Source organism: Podarcis erhardii (assembly GCF_964252035.2).
Source record: "Podarcis erhardii genome assembly, chromosome: 1".
Lineage (NCBI taxonomy): Eukaryota > Metazoa > Chordata > Lepidosauria > Squamata > Lacertidae > Podarcis > Podarcis erhardii.
Window position 1 is genome coordinate 92,171,247 of NC_138497.1, and position 20,469 is coordinate 92,191,715.

The 20,469-nt window shown below is 41.3% G+C and overlaps 1 protein-coding gene across 1 annotated transcript in view; it reads left to right on the forward strand.

Moving 5' to 3' along the window:
* Window positions 1-20,469, forward strand: part of GLI2 (GLI family zinc finger 2) — a 199,071-nt gene that overhangs the window by 34,534 nt on the left and 144,068 nt on the right. Inside the window, exon 2 of the mRNA XM_081852582.1 lies at window positions 11,500-11,668. Within this exon, the coding sequence (XP_081708708.1) occupies window positions 11,521-11,668 (148 nt within the window). The 5' untranslated portion in view covers window positions 11,500-11,520. The remainder of the gene's footprint in view (window positions 1-11,499; window positions 11,669-20,469) is intronic.

Here is a 20,469-nt window from a genome sequence, read left to right on the forward strand (position 1 = left end):
ACTTGATGCCTCAGAACAGCTGTGATAAAATCACCTTTTCTTCTGATTGCTGTAATAATTGTATAAGATAGATCCATCACAAGCTCCCCAGTCATAGATATTCTCATCCAGGTCAATCTTCTTGCAGTTAGGACTTTCAAGCAAAAGTAGAGCCATTCATGAGGACACAGGAATGTGGTTTGCTGGGTGATAGAAGGTGACTTGGAGGTCTTGGGAGGATTCAATACCTTGGGTTGTGAACGCTGCGGGTTGCGCATTTTCGGGTTACAGACAGCTCCGAACCCAAAAGTACTGGAATGGGTTATTTCTGGGTTTTGGCGCTTGTGCATGTGCAGAAGCGCCAAATCGCATCACGCGTATGCACATACGCAGTGCTGTGGGTTGTGAATGCTGCGGGTTGTGAATGTGCCTCCCGCATGGATCACATTCGCAACCTGAGGTATGACTGACTGGAAGAAAAAGGCCTGGTCACTGGGTACAGCTGCATGCTGGTCCTATAGCAAATACTCTGCACTGTGTTCTCTGGGGGAGAGCAGGATTGAGGCCTAAGTGCTGAAAAATGTTCTTATGAAGAAACTCTTTTGAGGCATTTATTAACTAATTAACTATATTAAAAACTGCAATGATGAGCCATGACTTCTGATGGTCCTGAACAACCTTCCTCATTCATTTACAGATAGGTAGCCGTGTTGGTCTGCCATGGTCAAAACAAAATAAAAAAATTCCTTCCAGTAGCACCTTAAAGACCAACTGAGTTAGTTCTAGGTATGAGCTTTCGTGTGCATGCACACTTCTTCAGATACCAACTTTGTCGTATTATTTATTCGTATCTGAAGAAGTGTGCATGCACACGAAAGCTCATACCTAGAACTAACTCAGTTGGTCTTTAAGGTGCTACTGGAAGGAATTTTTTTATTCTTCCTCATTCATGTCTCTTTGTCTTCTATGATTACCCAATTTTTCTTGAGGCCATTGGTCCAACATCTCTGTTGTCACATAAAGTTTGTATTGGTAAATGTGGGAAAGGAACATTTATAAACGTAGTGTAGTGAAAAGTTTTCTATAACAAATTAAGTGTAGTATTTTGGATGGGAATGGTGCCTTCTGCTTACTGTCTGGAGGTGATGGGCAAACCTTTTCTTTCATAAGCACAATTTGCCATTGGGAAGCGGAAAAGGTGCAACCCATTTGTCCCATGCTTTTAAAAACAGTGCGTGATTCCAGTCCCAATTCCTGATATGCAGGATGCATGGCGATCTGACAGCATTTCACTGTCTGAAATCTTAAGCTCATTCAGAATGGAATCAATAAGCCCCCTATGCATGTGTGCATGTGCGCACACACTCAGCACATGTTGACAATTGCACAGCAGTTAAAATAATGTCAGCTCCTTGGTTTGAGGAAATACACACACACACGTTTTATACCTGATGGGTGTTCAGTTAGGTTGACAAAGTTGCTATTATGCAGCCCCTTGTTGTGGGAATCCTATTAGTGTCAGTAGAACTCCTCTGGGGCAAATGGTTCCATTTCCCAGATGCAGGGAAATCCTTCAGTCCAAAGCCCTGAGCAGGTATTCTAGGCAGTTTTGCACAAGCCGAGCAATAAGAGAGAATCCTCTGTTGCCTCTTGTCATAATAATGTAGAGCTTAATGGGAGGTTGGTAATAATGATGCATGGTTTCAGAGGCTAGCTTCCACAGCTTGATGGTAGGAATCCTCTTAAAAGCACACATTATATTAACCATATAAATAAATGAACAAACACCAAAGAGCCTGCCCTCCCCATGAATCCCTGCTGGTCTGCTCCCTCAAACAGTAACATAGTGTGGTTGCCATTCACCCACTGCTACACCCAGAACATGGAAAGCGGGGGGGGGGGGAGCTGTGGCTTCTGGGGTGGGGTGGGGTGGGGAAGCACCAACCACCGTGGGTTACAGGCAGAGTATATTCACCACCACTAAGTGAATTGCTGACTTCCTCCTTTAGTTGTACCACAGATTGCTGCCCTTTCCCTCAGAGAGCTGAAAAGTTTTACATCTGTTGAAAGAAAGCAGGATCATGCAAGTTCCTCATCTCCGTGGTTTTCCCAGACTTTACCCAATCCCCTCAAGTTTCAGAGGTGTTAGCATATGGTGCCTTTGCTATTTCCTATGCATCTGTCTACAACAAGGAAAGCTAGATTCCTGCTGTACAGTGGTGCCCCGCAAGACGAATGCCTCGCAAGACGGAAAACCCGCTAGACGAAAGGGTTTTCCGTTTTGGAGGTGCTTCACAAAACGAATTTCCTATGGGCTTGCTTCGCAAGACGAAAATGTCTTGAGAGTTCCTGCGGGTTCCCCCCCCCTTTTTCTAAGCCGCTAAGGCGCTTATCTGCTTATCCGCTAAGCCGCTAAAAGCCGCTAATAGCGCTAATCCTCTAAGCCGTCAATGGGCTTGCTTCGCAAGACAAAAAAACCGCTAGACGAAGAGACTCGCGGAACGGATTCTTTTCATCTTGCGAGGCACCACTGTATTTTGGAAATGAAAGCCAAGGTTCTCCAGAAAGTGTGTATAGGTGACAAATATATGGTCCACTTCACCATTCCAAACCAACAGTGAAAGTTGCTCACAAGGTACCATTGCATAAGACTGGGAGATGCATCAGGAAGGGACTTATATCTCCCAAATAGCAATATCCAAATGTCTTTAGAATACACTCAAGCTTGGCTTCCTGTAGGCACCAGAGAGGAAGGAATTTCATACTTGGGATCTGTTGCAGGGAACGTTTTCTATATGTGGCATGCCAGTGGTCTTTGATACATCATTTTTGATGTGTCCTAGGCAACACACTGCTGTATCTCTTCAAGGCATCTTGACCTCAGTTCCAAGAAACACGCCAGCAACCTTGGCTATCTCTGCTTTGACAGTTGTTCAGCTTGAAAGAATTTTGAAGGGGAAGAATCTTTTATGATTAAGGCATACTTCTAAAAGTACAAGTGTGACTTTGGTTTTCCCCGTGTTCCATCACAAAAAGGCCCTTTCCTGCCTCCCTGTTCTCCCTCCTCCCCAACAACCTCTCACCTCTTCCCAACAAGGGAACAAAGAAACTCCAAAAAGAGAAGCAAAAGTTGTCCCCCCTCCCACCTTCCAAGCCTGCAAGTCTAGGCAAGGACCTTGGCCTAATCTGTGTCTGTCTCTTGAGCCTTTTTATGTCTGCTCATAGGTTGAGATGATTTATTGCTATAGGTTCAAATCAGCACGTGAAATATAATTTAAGATCACAGCTGGAAGTTGCTGACTCAAGCTTAAGGCGACTTTTCGTTTGTTCTTGGTTGCTTATTCACATAAACTTGCAGATCAACATATGGCTCTGATATTTGCATAAGAGCTCCTCTACTTTCTAGACATCATGCCTTTCACCCCATTATTCAATATTTGTATTCTTTATACATGCAAAAGCTTATATCCTCCTCAGTTACAGTTGCTGTATTGCTTCCTGGAGGAGACTGCCATTGTATACCTTTGAATTTCTTGATGAATCTTCCCTCTCTGGGCCAGTCATCCTGCACCTCTCCTGCCTGCTGTAGTGAGTAGCACATCAGGAGTGCTGCAGAGAGGGATTGGACTAAAGCACTAAGCTGCAATTCAGTGCATGATTCAAGGTGTAGCCTCATTTTGGCATACAGCTAATTCCAGCAGCCTTGTAGAGGGCAGATGGATTGTGGGAATCAGTTTGTGTGTCCATTAAGATGTCCACAATGGACTCCACATATGGTTTCCACTTTAAGTCTCCATTTTGGACATTCTCCACACATAGAAGCTATGTAGAATGCTTCTTTCAAGCCTAATTTCATCAGAGGGAAAGACAATGGGGGTGATCCTGTGGGCATCACATGAAGCCTCTGGGCGCATGTGTGGCTGTGGGTGCCATATTGGAGAACCCTTTGCATCATCATACATCCACTGACTCACCTTGTTTACTGTTGTGGGAGACAGATGAGTCAATGAGCATTGAATACTTTACCTTCTTAAAAAACAAAGGCTGCAGCCTTCAAACAAATCCCAAAGAAGTCAATAAGAACCTTCAGCATACATAAGCATGGTAAGGGTTCAGGGGTGTTGTTGTTGTTTATAAAAAAATGGTACCTAAATTTTCTAAGTTAGTTTAGCCATCTATAAGCTTCACTGATAAGGTGTTTGGAAATAAACACTGACAGATTTACCTGAAGCCATGTGGTCAGTCTCACCATCTCAATCTCTAAATTTTAATTTAATACCTAAATTTCCCAAGTTAAGAACAGTTTTCTATGAGTTTCAAAATCAGCAATATGGAAATAAGCAATGACCACTGAAGCCCATGTGGCTAGCCACTCTCCCACCTAATCAAATTTCTGGGATTAGGCATTAGAAAACCAATCCCAAATCACAGCATTTTCCATACTAATCTCCTTGCCAGTCATACATACTCCAGCACAATGCCTTATTTGTTTTATTTTGCATGAGGAAAAGACCCTGCTGGAGGTTGTCATTCTTCATATATGACTATTGTGCTGGTCACCTTGCAAGTACACTTTGCTGTTAATATGTAAATAGAAAGAAGAGTCCTGTTTTGAGGAACCCAGTAGACACTGCTAAGAGAAATCTGTGAGGTACGATTCTGTTACATTGTACCAAGTTAGATTTGTTTTTACTTCTGCAGTGTAGCTGGCATTGCACAGAAGAGTGAGATGAAGAAACGGATTTCGTTCTGGAACAGGATCTTACGAGCTGCAAAAGATAGCACAGCAGTCACTGTATTGAGTCAGTGTTAAAACACTTGGCTGGAACTTTGTTTTATTCATAGGAATCTAGAGAAGTATGGCAAGGCCATTTCCTCTTATAAATAGCCCCTGGAAGAGAACAAATGAAATAGAGACGCCTCATCCTTTCATTTAATATTTCAATGAAAATTTTGTTTTGGTATCACTGAGAGTTATAGTTAAAAAATCCCCCCCTAATTTATTATACTTTTTAATAAATCCACATTGGAGGAAGGAACATGTCTAGTCTTGATACAAGGTACAATGAGCTAAAAAAATCACAGAATGTTCACATGTCTTGAAAAAGCTAGATAAAGTTGGCCTGGAATATGTCATATTTTCCAAAATTCACATGAAAGTATTGTCAACATGACCTAATGGCTGTAGGAATATAATACCCCAAACCATGGTCTAAAGAACAAGTCCTCCATAGTTTGGAGAATTATATGGATGCAGCCAGTGTATGCTGGTTGAAATGGAAACGTATGGATTCATCCATGCCTAAGCATAGCTTTGTTAAAACTTTCCCTATACTGAGGGATGGGCAGTGTCAGACTAGCTGTACTTCAGCAATAATTAAATTGGTTCTGATTTTGTGTCTATGCTGTGTTTCAGATATCATGGTTCTGTACACTGCTTAGAATATTTTTCATGAATGGGCAGTATGAGAATGTTGTAAACAAATAAAAGACACTGTAAGCAGGCTGCACATGCTGTTTTGGACAAATTCAAATGACATGCATTCTTCCTGGGATGCTTGTTGCTCCCTAAACTTGTGATTTGTTTCCGTGCTCAGAAAACAGTTCTGGCCATTATACGCAGACCAAGTGGGCTGTGCTTAACACTCTTTTGTTTTCCTCAGAACGTGATTCTGAGTTGTTTTCTTTGAAATCCCGTTGGGATCTCTCTCTTTCATTATATATAATGCAGCTGTTAAAATAGCTGGGGTCATCCAGGGCAAATCATAAAGCAGTTTCCTTATTGAGATCTTGGGCATTTCTGAATATTTTAGCATCACAACAGATTTATATACTGCAGCTCCAAAATGCCACAATCACTCTAGATCAAGTGCCTAGATTTCTTCCTGCAGAGAAAGTTATGCAGTTGAGCAGGATTGGTAATGTGGTTAAGATTTTGTTATTATTATTTTGAGTAATGACTGAGGTCTTCTGCTAGGTAGCTACTTCTGAATTACCTTTACTAGTAAATACAATGAAGCTTCCTTTTGGATTTTCCCCCCCATGCTAAATGGCTCTCTGTAGGGATAATCCATCAGTGGGTTTATAAATTCTGTTTTACATATAGCAGTGGAAAAACTTGAGGACTGAGTGCATAAAAAGCAATGGGGTGGTAGGAGGAGGGATGTTAGAAAGGTTTTGTTTTTGTTTTAAATAAAACTAACTTTATTCCTCATTAAAAAGACACATTTGGCATCCTCAGAAATGTAGACTGGTCTGATTTTGTAAAAGAGAAGTTTGTACATTCTTCAGTAACAGAGAAATTTAGCCAATGTAATGATTGATAATAAAGCTGCCTTAGTATTTTTATTAATAAAGCCATCACAAATTTAGCGTCAAGATGTCAGGCGAGATGAACAATTTTAAAGTCATTTGATGCGTCCTGCCATGAAAAGGAGAAATGGAAAATCCTTGACATGTCAGCTGGCTGCTCAAAAGCAGTGTCTCATTGAAATCTGCATGCTTGTCATGGTGCCACCAATCGTGGGGTTGGGAGGCTTCATCAAACAGTTGGCATGTATTCCTTCTCCCAGTATAAAAAAAGCAAAGCAAGACATGTGCCCAGAATTTGGGGGAGGGAACCTGGTTGTGTTCAGGCTTGTTGTCCTGGGTAGCATTCTGCCGGCAGGTGGACTTTGTTTCAATCAGGTGGCCAGGGATGCCTATGGAAGTTTCAGTGAGCAGAATTACAGTGGTACCTCGGGTTAAGTACTTAATTCGTTCCGGAGGTCCGTTCTTAACCTGAAACTGTTCTTTACCTGAGGTACCACTTTAGCTAATGGGGCCTCCTGCTGCTGCCGCACCGCCGGAGCATGATTTCTGTTCTCATCCTGAAGCAAAGTTCTTAACCCGAGGTGATATTTCTGGGTGAGTGGCGTCTGTAACCTGAAGCTTATTTAACCTGAAGCGTATATAACCCGAGGTACCACTGTATATGATTATCTGAAATCTGAACTCCCATTCTATTCCTTAAGAGACTCTGACATGGATTTGATAGTATTGTTTAGCAAAAAATGATCTCTCACAAATATATCAACTGCACCTCCTCTTTCTCTTTCAGGCCAGTATTATAAACTATAATATATAATTATAGCTGTGGTCAGGATGCTAAAAATTGACTCTTAAAAAAATTGACAGTATAAGCAGGCAACAAACATTTTGACTGATTTTGATATTTCCAAAAGTAATTTCTGAAGCTCCCATTCTTGATATGGTTTTGTGATGAGTGAAATATCAATGATAATTTCAGCGACACAAACAGGTATGTGGAAGGCCTCAGTGACTGGCTGCTTTCCTTCAGACTGCAGAGTGGCTCAGTTTGAGCCTCATTGCAGCTGGGTCACTCCTTGGCCCATCGCTCTAATTACTTTCAGTTATTGCTTCTTCGGTGGGACTTGGCTGTCAGTTGGGAAGAACTTTTGGTCATTACTGACTTGCTGACCCCATGACCTAGAGGTGAAAGACCGTGTATTCCCTTTCTAATTTGCTCAGTCAGCCAGTACCCTTAAATCAGCAAATAATTATAGACTTATGTATACTAAGTCGCTTAAATCCCAAAGATTAGGCGACTACATTCTTTATATATATATTTCCTTTCAGTCTAGCACTTGAGAAGGATTTAACTGTTAAATGCAAATATTTAATAATCACTTTATTATTTCTTGATTCACATACCCTGCACACACTTGCTAAAGTCAGTGGGACATAGTTCTGAATACATTTATTTATTTTTGTTTTTTTAAAAAAACTACCTCACCTCTTTCTCAGAAGAGACTCAAGAGGGCTAACAAAGGACAATGCAAACAGATTAAAATTGTTCTGTTTGTTTTATAACACCAGAAAAACCAGAAGTATATACTCCAACTAATAAATTAACAATAGCACTAACAAATAATTCTGCCTGTGTGTTAGTAGCTCTGAACAATCAATTCTTTATGGCCCAACCTTGATGGTTTGGTTTTCTTCTTATTCAGCATTACTTGAAATAAACACATTTAGGACCAAACTGAAAGATGCTACTCTAAGGCAATTTTGCATCCCCTACAGCAGCAGTCGGGGATGAATCCTGGCAATCACTTGATGGTGAAGGACTTGAAGAAACACAATTGGGGGTGCAGCTCAGTGGTAGAGCATCTGCTTTGCCTTCTGAAGGTCCCAGGTTGCATCTGCAGCATCTTCAGGTAGGACTAGTCATGACAGCAGCCTGGAACCTGCAGGGTAGACAATACTGGACTAGGTAGATGAATGGTCTGATTCAGTATAAGGCAGCTTCTCATGCTCTGGGGCTTGAGATCATTATGCAAGGATTCACCTACCCCGTAACAGCTTTCTCACTTCTTTTCAATTTCCTCCTACAACAAAAAACAAAGAAATGGGAGTAGGAGGTGAATAAATTTCTCAATAACCGTATCTTGTATGTTCAGCCTACTAACCACAAATATAGAAAATATATTTGTCATTTAGACAAATATTCAGCTGAGAAGCTTGTGCAATCGTATTTGTGCGCCAACATCTTACGGCTTGTTTAGAAGAGCTGATATCTTTTCATATGGAGGTTAGAATGGCCTCTATGAAGGCTTGCTAATTGTTTAGGAACTAATATCCAGGTGTTAACTCTTCGGATCTTTTTAGGGTTTGTTTGTTGTGGGTATACCAGAAACCACAGAAGATTGCAAAGCCGTGTCATCTTTTTATTGTGCTCTCAAGTTTTGCATCTCTTGACAGTGAAAGTCTCACTTATTCCGAGTTACTTTGTGTGCTTTCCAGGAAGCATAATGAGCTCCAGTCCTAAGGATGTCTAATCTACTACTGATGTCCTTGGCTTAAATGTGACTCTTAAGAGTTGTGTGTGAAAAAGGGGGGGAAAATGAATAAGAAAAAGACTCTTTCTTCTTTATCTCTTCAATATAAGAAAGAGTGAAGTGTTTAACAAATTTGAAGACATGCATGGTTCCTTTGTAATCATGAGTTTTTGATTAAGGAAATCAGGACAACTCCGCCTTGCTTAGTATATAGTGAATTACTTTGCTTTTTTTTAATACAATATTTTTTAATTTTTCCATTTTAACAATCCAATAAAAACCACATTAAAACATTCCAAATTATAATACAATCAAAAAAGCCAAATATTCAATGCCAAATTATATATCTTTTGGGTGACTTCCCATGCTCTGAAGTTCGGGGGGTGATAATCTAATCTCATACTGCATTTCTTAATTAGTGCAAATAGCCCAAATAAAACATTTCCTATGTTGATCCTTCATTTTATAGTGAATTACTTTGAGTGGTGTTGTTTGTTGCTGCTCAGTTGGTACCTTTTTTTCCTGTTCATGCCAGAAAGGAAGTTAGAACCTCTATGGCATCCACTTTGTGAGCACTCTCTTGCAACTTCATTGAAGTCTTTGTAGTTGGTACAAACTTTGGTAATGAATATGTCCTGTGCTCCTCATACTATTGATTGGGGGAATAAAAGGTAATGACAGCAGAGTATGTTAACCAAGGAGAATATTTAGAAAGCAATGCATAGCAAAATGCTTTTCGACTCATACTATCATGCCTGAAGTCATAACTTTCTGTAGGAGTCCAGCATTGTACAATTCTACCTCAGGTTAAGAACTTAATTCGTTCTGGAGGTCCGTTCTTAACCTGAAACTGTTCTTAACCTGAGTTACCACTTTAGCTAATGGGGCCTCCTGCTGCTGCTGCCGCGCCGCCACCACGCGATTTCTGTTCTCATCCTGAAGCAAAGTTTTTAACCTGAGGTACTATTTCTGGGTTAGCGGAGTCTATAACCTGAAGTTTCTGTAACCTGAAGCGTCTGTAACCCGAGGTACCACTGTATAAGTTCTTTCGAAGTGTAGTTCCTTATAGCTAGTCTTTTTCTGTCTTTCAAATTGTACAGTGCTGGTAGCTGCCTCGGTATTGTCAGTGGGGATATTCCCATGTCCTGCCCCTGCTTGAACCTGGATACTGTCTCTTTTGAGGTTTACATCACGGTTGCTATTTTAACATTTGCAGAAGCAGCATCATTAGGCAAGAAGAATAAGCTTTCATCTGGCCCAGGAAGGTTCTCCTTCAGAAAAGTGCAGAGAGTCCAAGTCTGGCAGCCAATCTCAATAAGTGGCCTCAGAGATCACTCTAAGCCTCTTATTTACTTGGTGGATGTGCATGTGTCTGTTAAAATAAAGAAATACATTGAGGATTCCAGGGAGGCAGTATCCCCCACCTGAGACACCCATGAGTATACGTACTCAAGAAGTTACATTGCCATTTCTATTGTGTGTGTGTAAGGTTGTGTTTTCTGGGCAGGATTCACCGGAGGACTCCCATTCCACCTGTGCAGGGGGCCTTCACCCTGCCCACTCTCCACCCCCTCACGTCTCTTGAAATTGACTCTGAGGGGTTTGGGAAAATCCCCAGAACAGCACACAGTGGGAGGAGAGGCAGGACCAAGCTGGAATGCTTGTGCAGATGAAACATTTGTAATAGGGTGACATTGAATTTCACCCCATGTTGAGATGCGGAAAAATTTTTCACATTGTATAATAATTTAGTACTGCCATCTCTCTCATATGCTGAAATGTATAAGGCGTGAGGATCCAGCCAAAGTTACCGTAAGCAAATTTGTCCTGTCAGGGTTGGCCAGCCCATGAAGCAGGGTGAGGCAATTGCTTCAGGTGGCAGATCTGCCCAGCTGCAATGGATTTGCTACACCACTGCATCCCCACTCACCACTGTCTGTCTCATTTTACTCCCCTGGCTGCCTCATGTGTGCATATATACAGCGGCATTTTTAGTTTTGCCTAGTGTGGTAAAACGTCCTAGGCTGTGTCCTGTTCATTCAGTGGGAAAGTTAAAGTACAGCCTTAGTTGAATTATAAGATCTAAAATGCTTAAAGTTGGCAGAATCATGTGCATTGTTGTTCTCCCTTTAAAGTAAAATAAAAATAACAAAACAAACCGACAGTAAATTTTATTTAAGCTCAAAATCCGTAGACGTGGTTTCCCAGAAGTGTATTTTCTTTACTAATATCATTAATTCCTGCAATTTTATGCAATTGCTATGGGTGCGGAAAGCTTTGAGAATGGACAATTTTCAAAGAATCCCCATTGAAGGATATAAAATGTTTTAAGATTCTTAAGTGATGTTACCTATGCAATTTTTAATAAATAGTCCAGACCAAAAGCTTTTTCTTTTTACCTTGGCTGCTGGCACACAAGGCAACTTTAGATTTACAAAAAACTCTAAATTATTATTATTATTTTAAAGTTGAAAGCTTGGCACTTTTGGGGATTCATGCTCTTTCTGGTAATAATTACAATAGCTTAACGAAGACTTGGTGAGCAATTAAACAGATCTATGAATGTTTGTGTTTTTAATTATTTTTTGGAATGGGATCAATCGTCCTCCATGAATCCAGTTTTTTTTGCATCTTTCACAGAAGAAATGTCTGAACTGCTATTTTTTTCTTTGTTTTTAAGGACTGGGGAGCTTGAATATGTATGTCTAAGATGGAAACATCCACCTCAACTGCTGCTGGAAAGAAAGAAGGGAAAAATGCCCTTCTGGAAGGCAATGGTTTTAATGAAACAACGAAGAAAACAACTCCTTTAGGAGCAGCCGCAGCAGCAGCAGCAGTGACACAAGGAGGTACTTTTTCCATTGTTGTTTTGTTTCCCACACTTTGAAAGCAACAGGGGCTCTTTTTCATTAGACTGTTAGGTTTTAATATGAACAGAGGCATATGTTCATGTGTGAATATGCTGAGTTTATTGGGGCTCTTGGTCTTAGAAAGTTAAAGCAACTGGAAATTGACAGACTGCAGATCCCATGCCTTCACAGAGAGTAACCTGGACCTGTTTTGAGACGCATGTGGCTTTTGCATTCAAATTAACTCCAGAGATAGTACTGATTGTCAGTTGTTGCTGTTTCCTGGATGCCTGTGTGGAATGAACAGAGTAATTCATCTTCAGAAGGGGAATGCAAAATGTTCTGTCTTCCAGGAGAGAACACCATAATTTACAGGTTTTGTGGTTTATCTTGCTATTGTCCTGTACTGTCCTGCAGCAAAAATCAAACTATTTACCCAAACAGCTGATTGTTGTTTAATTTAGGGGTGTGTGTGTATGTGTGTGTTTTTAAAGTTAATATAAAAGCATAAAAGGAATTCAGATCATGATGGCCCCATAGTGACTAACGTGAATCAGAAAGAATATGGGAAAAGTGGCTAGCCTGAAAGAACTAAAGACTCTTATTAACAGAGGATTATATCCAAAAGATCCATTGAAGTTAGTCCATTGATTTAAATGGCTCAACTCTGAGTATGACTTACTTCAAGGGGCTCACATTGCCTCAGGAGCAATTTTGCACAGGCTGCATAGAAATAGTTGTCGTAGCAAAAGTGAGTGTAGCCAGACACACAACTCTCCACCTTCCATCCTGGCAAGCAAAAGATACTACGACAGTTGAAGGATACATTCCAGCCAGGTAAAACGACTTGAGGGGAATGCAAAGCAGGGCCAGTAATGGTTCTGGCTCCAAAAAGAGGGCATAGCTCGGGCAGAGTACAGAGGGCCAGTCTGAGAGGTCTGGGGGCTGCATTTGGCCTGTGGGCCTCATTAATTGGGTATCTCCCAGAGAAACCTAACTTTAGTAAAAATGGGGTTTTGCAAACCAGAACTGCCTGGGAGTATGCTGTGGATTGCTCACTGAACCCTACATTTCTGTACAACTGACTGGGAACTTGTTGGTATTTGCTGTTGTAAGAGGGAATCACACACAGCAAAATCAGAGAACTGTTGCTTGCTCTGGTTAGACACCAACCACTCCTTGTTTTCCTTGCATTGGGACAGAATGACCTCTCACAGCAGGAAATGAAGGAACAAATTAGCTGAGACTTGACCGGTGGAATGTGACAAGTGGCATTTTCAGCTGTATAAACTTTTTCAGCTGATTTTTGGCCTTTCAAAAATATTTCTCATTGCTGGACAAGACTGTGTTTCAGAATATATTTTTCAGAATATATCTTTGCCTCATTCTTTTGACACTATATAGTCCCCTGAACAGAAGAATGTAGGAAAAGTTCCCCACCCCCCCTTGCCATCAGCTTTCTTTGTTTTCTTGGCTATTTGGTAGATAACATGGGCTTGCCAGGGGAAGTGAGAAAGATTCCCATCTCTGTGGTGTGTGGTGTAGTGGTTAAGAGCAATAGTCTCGTAATCTGGGGAACCAGGTTCGCGTCTCCGCTCCTCCACATGCAGCTGCTGGGTGACCTTGGGCCAGTCACGCTTCTCTGAAGTCTCTCAGCCCCACTCACCTCACAGAGTGCTTGTTGTGGGGGAGGAAGGGAAAGGAGAATGTTAGCCGCTTTGAGACTCCTGAAGGGGAGTGAAAGGCGGGATATCAAATCCAAACTCTTCTTCTTCTTCTTCTTTATAACTACTTACAATTTCAAAAGGTGTAAGTCTATATTTCACCTGTTCAAAAAGAAACCTCCCAGTTGTTGTTTTTCTGTAAAAGCATCAAATATGCAGGACAACGGTTAAGGGGTGAGCAGTGGGGGAAACCTTTTAGAGATCACTGACGAAACAGAACAACAACAAATGTTACTAGCTCTGGAAAGAACATTATTGAGAGATGTCTCAAATACAAGATAAAACCATTAAAACCAGCCACACAACTGTACACCATGGGTTGTACTCAACATAGTTCTAAGGTGAATGCTCCATCAATGCAAGGATTTCTCCTTGTGTAGCAGAAAGTTTTCCCCTTCGTTACCTGCCCCCTGAATCTGTTCTGGGGTTCCCCCCGTCCTCTGGAGCAGATTTGTGGACAGCGCAGGGGACAAGCAGGGGTGGGAGAAGGAAGGAAATCACCTTGCACTAGCACAAAACATTTGCATAATACCGCCCCATATTTTTGAACAACCACATAATACTGCTATGGTACAACAGTGCTGTGCTTACCACCCACTACCCTAAGGGAAAGCCAGGCCCAGCTCTTGATGCTTTATATTGGTATAAATGCACTGAAATATTTAGTGTGGATTATAAAATGACAGCTTGAAATTTCAGGTAATTGGAAGTTTAGAAACAGTAGCGTCCAAACACCACATTGTGATGGTAGTCAGTCAGCAACATTTCCCAGATCTTGGTTGAGGGCTGTAATATGCCTGAGAGACTCCCACCAAAAGAAGCCAAGAGGTATTTCATCTGATATTCTAGCTGGCTTATCCACGGAACCTTACTGTCTAATACAGCTGAAAAATGAGTAACTGGGGCAAGCATACTCCATCACCTACCTCCAACCAAGTAGGTGACATACAGAAGGCATTGCTAGCGCTGCCAATATGGTTCTAGGCTTCAAACTTACTTTGAAAGCCATTTGAATAGGATCACTATGTCATACTCACCAGTATCTGGTTGGTATTTAGTAGTATTTGATGGCTAATATGTAGTAGTAATCAGTATTTGACAGTTCATATGTGAATTCTGTCAAGCTCAAAACAATCAAGAGATACCATATTAAAAGCATTTATATTTTGAAGTAAAAGAAGAATCACATTCAAAATATAAAATTGAAATTGAAATACCTTGTTTTAAAAACTGGCTGGTCAAATTAGAAAATTTAATGAATGTTGAACGTTTGTAAATATTTGTTTCAGCTCTTAATTGAAAGTGTCAAGTGCCTTATCGTTAACAGTATGCCCCCCCCGAACCCCACAATAATGCACACCCCTCATGACACAAATACCAGCTTGGAGAATTGATGGTGTTTACGTTGGCAGCATTTCCCCCCTGATGTCTAGCTCTGTCAAGACTAATTTTAGCATTTCTAAAGCTGGGTAAAAATATGGCCTCATTACTTTGATGTCAGAGCATGGTTTACTATTAGTATATTCTGGGGTTTATCATTTTAGTCATGTTTAACACGGCTACAGGAGGCATGCACTATTAAATCTGGCTTATTTTACATTCCTGTCCGGGATTATTTATTTGGAACAATTTCCTCTCTATCAAAAGACACAGCTAATGCTGAGTTTTAATGTGTTATTTACACACAAAATAACCTATTTACAACTTGGTATCTGCCGGAGGGAGAATGAATGGGCTGGTGCTCCCTCCATTCTGTTCTATCGGAGTTTAACAATCTGGATTGCTAATAGAACCATTTATCATGGGGTGGTAATTTATTTTATGTTAGTTGCATAGGTCTCACTGCCTCTGATCTATGGAAATACTTCGTGTATAATGAAGTCCAACAAGTCATTTGGTGTAAACATGGGAAAGCCAAGGTTGGAGCCAGTGAAAACCAAGATGTACTCTTTACCCTAGGTAATATTTCTCAGAAATTAATGCCTTGGTTGATTAAATAAAAACCCATCACCTTGCACATGTGCTTTTAAGTACAGAACTGTTGGAATGGAATATTGTACAGGGTACATTAATGCTGCAGAACGAAGAATATTCTGTGTGGGTTGTTTTTTTTTGAGGCTCCAATAGACTACTTCTTCAGATCAAGGGTCTAAAAGGCTGTTGTAGATGAGGTCAAGAAAGCATTTTCTCCCCTGTCCAATTGATTTGATATCCCAATTGAGTTGATATCCAATGTCATGCCAACTCCCCCAATAAAATATTTGGGGTTGCTGGGCCCTCCCAAAGTTGATGGAGATTGTGTGCTGGATATTACATGCATTGGCTGACTTCAGATGCACCATCACTGAGTGGACTGGATGACCAGCATGCCAGCTGGGCAGTGGGAACAGGCACATCCTAACTCAGCTGCATATAGTGGGTCTGATCTGCCAAAATTATTGTCCAAACCTTTCCCTTTGCTGGGCTGAACAATCAGCCCACAGAAACGGAGTGGGTACCCTAGGAGACTCTGAACACTAACATTCCCTAAGGGGAGGCTGTACATTTCAGGGGGACAGACAAGATTTATTTCAGAAAACCTTGCCCACCATTACCAAGCTTCTCATCAATGAATCCCTAATGTGCTTCTTGTGGGACACACAGTTGCAAAATGGCTGCAGTAAACTCTCAAAGAACTTTAAAATTATATCTAATGATAAACGGACCAAAAGAGACACTTAGAATCACCTGTTCAGCCTCAGTGATACAGTTGGGACTAGAAGGAAGCAGCTTTTTCCACTCTGATTCCCAACAGTCTATGTAAGCAACACAAATTGAATCGTCCCCCCAAAAGTCACGAGGATTGACAAGATAGATAGGTGGGTCAGCCATGAGCATGGGAAAGAGAAGGTAGAAGGAAAGGAGAATCCCAGCAGACCTCATATAAACAAACCAATAAAAATGTCAACTGTGTGTGTGTTCCTTAGAATTAAAGGAATAAGAAAATAGAAACTGCCACTTAAAGTCGCCTAACCTATCCTCCTTGGCAAGCCAGTGAAGGCTCTAGAGACTTGATTGCCTAGTTTCACCAGAAAAGAGCAGCAGAAGAGATACTTATATATTGCAAATTAATTCAAATTCTAGGCCTCTAAAGTTCTTTTCTCCTTAAGCTGTTTTCTGTTGGAGTAGATTGGAATGTCTTAGCCTGTGAAAACTGTGTGAATAAAGTGTTCAGATCTCTCCACAGGGTTCACATTCACTAACGTTGTTCAGGCCACCTTCTGGCCCTTTCCCCGACCATCTTTTGGCTCCTGCGACCTCTAATAAGCAGTCTATGCCATCTAAGTTCATTCTTCTCTTATTTTTTCTTATGATGGAACAGCCCAGAGGACCAGGGACTGGGACAAACCATTGAATCAGGTGCTCTCTACCTCCTGCCCTGCATCTCCCCTGAGAAAATTTATTCCTTCTACCTCAGTCAAGGTGTCAGTGCAAACATTAATTCGGGTTAACCAGGCTTTCAGAACTAGCTAAGTATCTGCTTTAATTGCAGCACTTGATTGGTTTTAACAATGAATCCCTTAACTGCACTGCAGATCAGAAGGAAATTCATTCTAGCAAAGGAGCACTCAGTCTCGTGGCTTGTTCCTAAACTCTTAAACGTAGTTAAGGGAACCCCAGAGTTAACATCAGCACCAGTTCTTCCCCCAATTAACTGCATAACAGATGTAGCTAATCATGGCACACTGTAGAACAGAGGAAATGGCTACAAATTTAGACCAATTCCTCTGGTGTTGGAGTCATGGAAACAGACTGTAGTAAGAATGCAGGATAAGGAGATACACTTTGTGAATTATTGGCAGGCAGCTGAAATGTTGTTTGAAGCTATCTATCTGGCTGTAAAGTGGTTTAACCGATACCCATCCTAGGTGCATCTCTGAAGGCTGAACAGAAATTTCCATGGCCTTACTAAATGCCTTTTCCATCCATCATCTCTGTTGCTTTTAGTATGTCCATCAGCAGCAACATCCTAAAGTGAAGTTCATTCTGTATGACGCATATTGCAAAACATGCCCTTGGCAATTTGGAAATGGACACTCCTAAAAAAAGGTGTGTGAAGTCTTGTTCCATGGCCTAGAGACATTCAAAATGTATGATTTCCACTCTAAGGGTTTATAATCTGCAACTGTGCATTGACGTGTACTGGATTGCCATAGACATGATGAAGCGTTCAGCCTCCCAGTGGAGGAGAAGCAGATGCCAACACTCTATGGATCTTGGCTGGGTGTGAAGACATTTTTATTTCAGCATGAATGGGGGGGCATTAATTTTATTTGATTGCACATAATACTTTCTTGTTGTACCTATGATGTTGTCATGTATTTTAGTTTGTTAGAAATTATAGATGATTCATAAAATGTTGTAAGTTACAGAAATGTTGTAAGTTACAGAAATAAATTAGAAAAGTGTGGTGTGGAGAAGTGCTATGGCTGCCATATGTCGGGAATACTGCGGCCGCAAGCAAAAAAAAAAGCTCAACAACTTCTTTTCTGTCCAGAATTTCACTTTTTGAAATATGGCAACCCTAGGATAGACAGAAGTTTTTCTCCTTTTCCTTTAAGACTAGAAATGGGGACATGTGATGAAACCAAATGTTGGAAGATCCCAGAAAGGCAGAGGGAAGTTTTACCTCCATCATCAGAGGCAGTATGACTCTGAGTACCAGATGCTAGGAAAAGCAAGTGAGGAGATTGCTGATGTGCTCGGGTCCCACATCTGCTTGTCCATTGGGAGAACAAGATGGTGAACTAGGTGGGCCTTTGGCCTGATTCAGCAGGTTTCTTCTGATATTATCAGGTAATGTAGAAGAGGGAAGAGTGTAATAAGAATGAGTGGGCAGTGAATTTTGCTGTAGATCTATCCTAATAACTACAGTATAGACTTGGGCGGTTCCTGTTCCTTTTCCTTTGCAGTTAATCTGAGGGCTTCTAGACCTTGTGAGTCTTTCTTGATAGAGCACATACTTGTCACATGTAACGCCCTGGGTTCAGTCCCTGCCATCTCCAGTTATTGGATGTTAGGTAACAGAGCTGGGGAAACCTTCCATCAGATGGACTATGCAGTATTGAACTAGGTCAGGGGTCAGCAAACTTTTTCAGCAGGGGGCCGGTCCACTGTCCCTCAGACCTTGTGGGGGGGGCCAGACTATATTGGGGGGGGGATGAACGAATTCCTATGCCCCACAGAGATGCATTTTAAATAAAAGCACACATTCTACTCATGTAAAAACACGCTGATTCCCGGACCGTCCGCAGGCCAGATTTAAAAGGCAATTGGGCCGAATCTGGCCCCTGGGCCTTAGTTTGCCTACTCGTGAACTAGGTTGTTCTTCACCAGCATGGTACCCTTCAGGTGTATTGGACTGCAACTCCCTTCAGCCCTAGCCAGCATGGTCAAGGATGAAGAGAGTTGCAGTACAAAACATCTGACACACACCACATGGGGGAAAACTGAACATAAGTCAAGACAGCTCTCACAATTATATTAATTATGACAAAAATCAAAATAGGAAGAGCTCTCACCAACCCTCATCCATGCTATTTCAGCAATACCCCTGGTTGAACATATGAGCTGGAGGCAATTTTATTGAGGACCGGTGAAAGAATCTTATATGGCAAGTTGGTCCTGTTAAAACATCTTCATCTTAAAAAATCACAGGTTACCATGTCCTGGATATCCCGCCCCCGCCCCCACCTTTAAAGAAAACAGATGCTTTTGTTTTAGTCAGTTTTGCTTCACTGAAATTTACTACGTTTCTTAGTCTGCAATCCTAAACCCATTTACCTGAATGCAGTAGGACTTACTTCTTAGTAGAAACGGGGGCAGATTCAACAAAACCAGTTGCACTGGCAGGAGGTCATCGCAACAAGTCCCACTTCCACCCATGGTTAGGATTCGCACTGTATGTTAAGTTCAAAGTTCAGTTTGGTTTCTAAGAGCAGAACTTAATGGTTTGAAGCATTTTCAGAGGCTGCCCTTCTACAAGCTACAAGTCTTGCAAAACCTGAGCTCCTGGATAAAGTACAGCTCCTTGTAAGACCACAGCTCCTTTGCAAGTTAAGTAGAATAAACTCTCTGAAACCACAATTTCAGGGTTGGGATTTGAGCAAGAATATGGCTTGCTATTCTTTTGGAAGGGCAATTCTGTTATTTCTGTACTGGTAGAGTATAGTCACTGATTACTCCCTTGGATTTTCTCCAGCTGTACCATAATGTTACTTAAGGACTGCTCCAGATGTTCAGAATTTCTTCAGTCTCCAGAACTCTGAAGTTGATGTTATGCAGCAGGACAACTCGGGGGCTCTTTAAGATTAAACGTGTATAAAGAAGATTGACTGTGGAAGTTGCCACAGTTTAAGGAAATTATGGGTGCCTGCCCATACACTGTGTTCTCCATAGCATGTGAAAGGCATACATGTATTTATTGGGTATGGAGGCCCAGGACCAAGTGCCAGTTTCCAAGATGTGTTTGACATCCCTTTTTACCTGCTGTCAAGTATCAGCATAGCTCTCAAGTGCTACAGTGAACACTGTAGGTAAATGAAATGTCTTATCTGCTGGTTTTTGTTCCATGTGATGCAGACCTTAACATCCACCACCCTATCTATAGATGGATAACTCCCATGCATGGAATAAATATTTTAAGGCAAAGTTTGAATGAGCTGTAAGACTTGTATTTTTTTCTTCTTCAAACAGTGAAGCTTTATTTTTTTTGGGGGGGGGGAATCAATAGGGACTTAGTGGGTTTCCCCTTCTCCTATTTAAAGGCTGCAGCAGATAAAAATAACCCGAGCTGAAGGAAGGCGGCTAACACAAAATAAATAATTACATTATGGAAAAGGCCTGGAGAGATTGCTTGTGTAAATCACTTTTAAACGAGAACAAGCTCCAGATAAAATCCATTCTTTTATCACACAGATTAAGTCTTTTCCCTTTGACGCTAAATAATTGATAGGGTTTGGCAGAGCGTTCCACAGCTGCCTTTGCGGAGCAGTGGGACTGCTCTCGGGGTCAGGCAAGTGGCAAAGAAGAATGCTC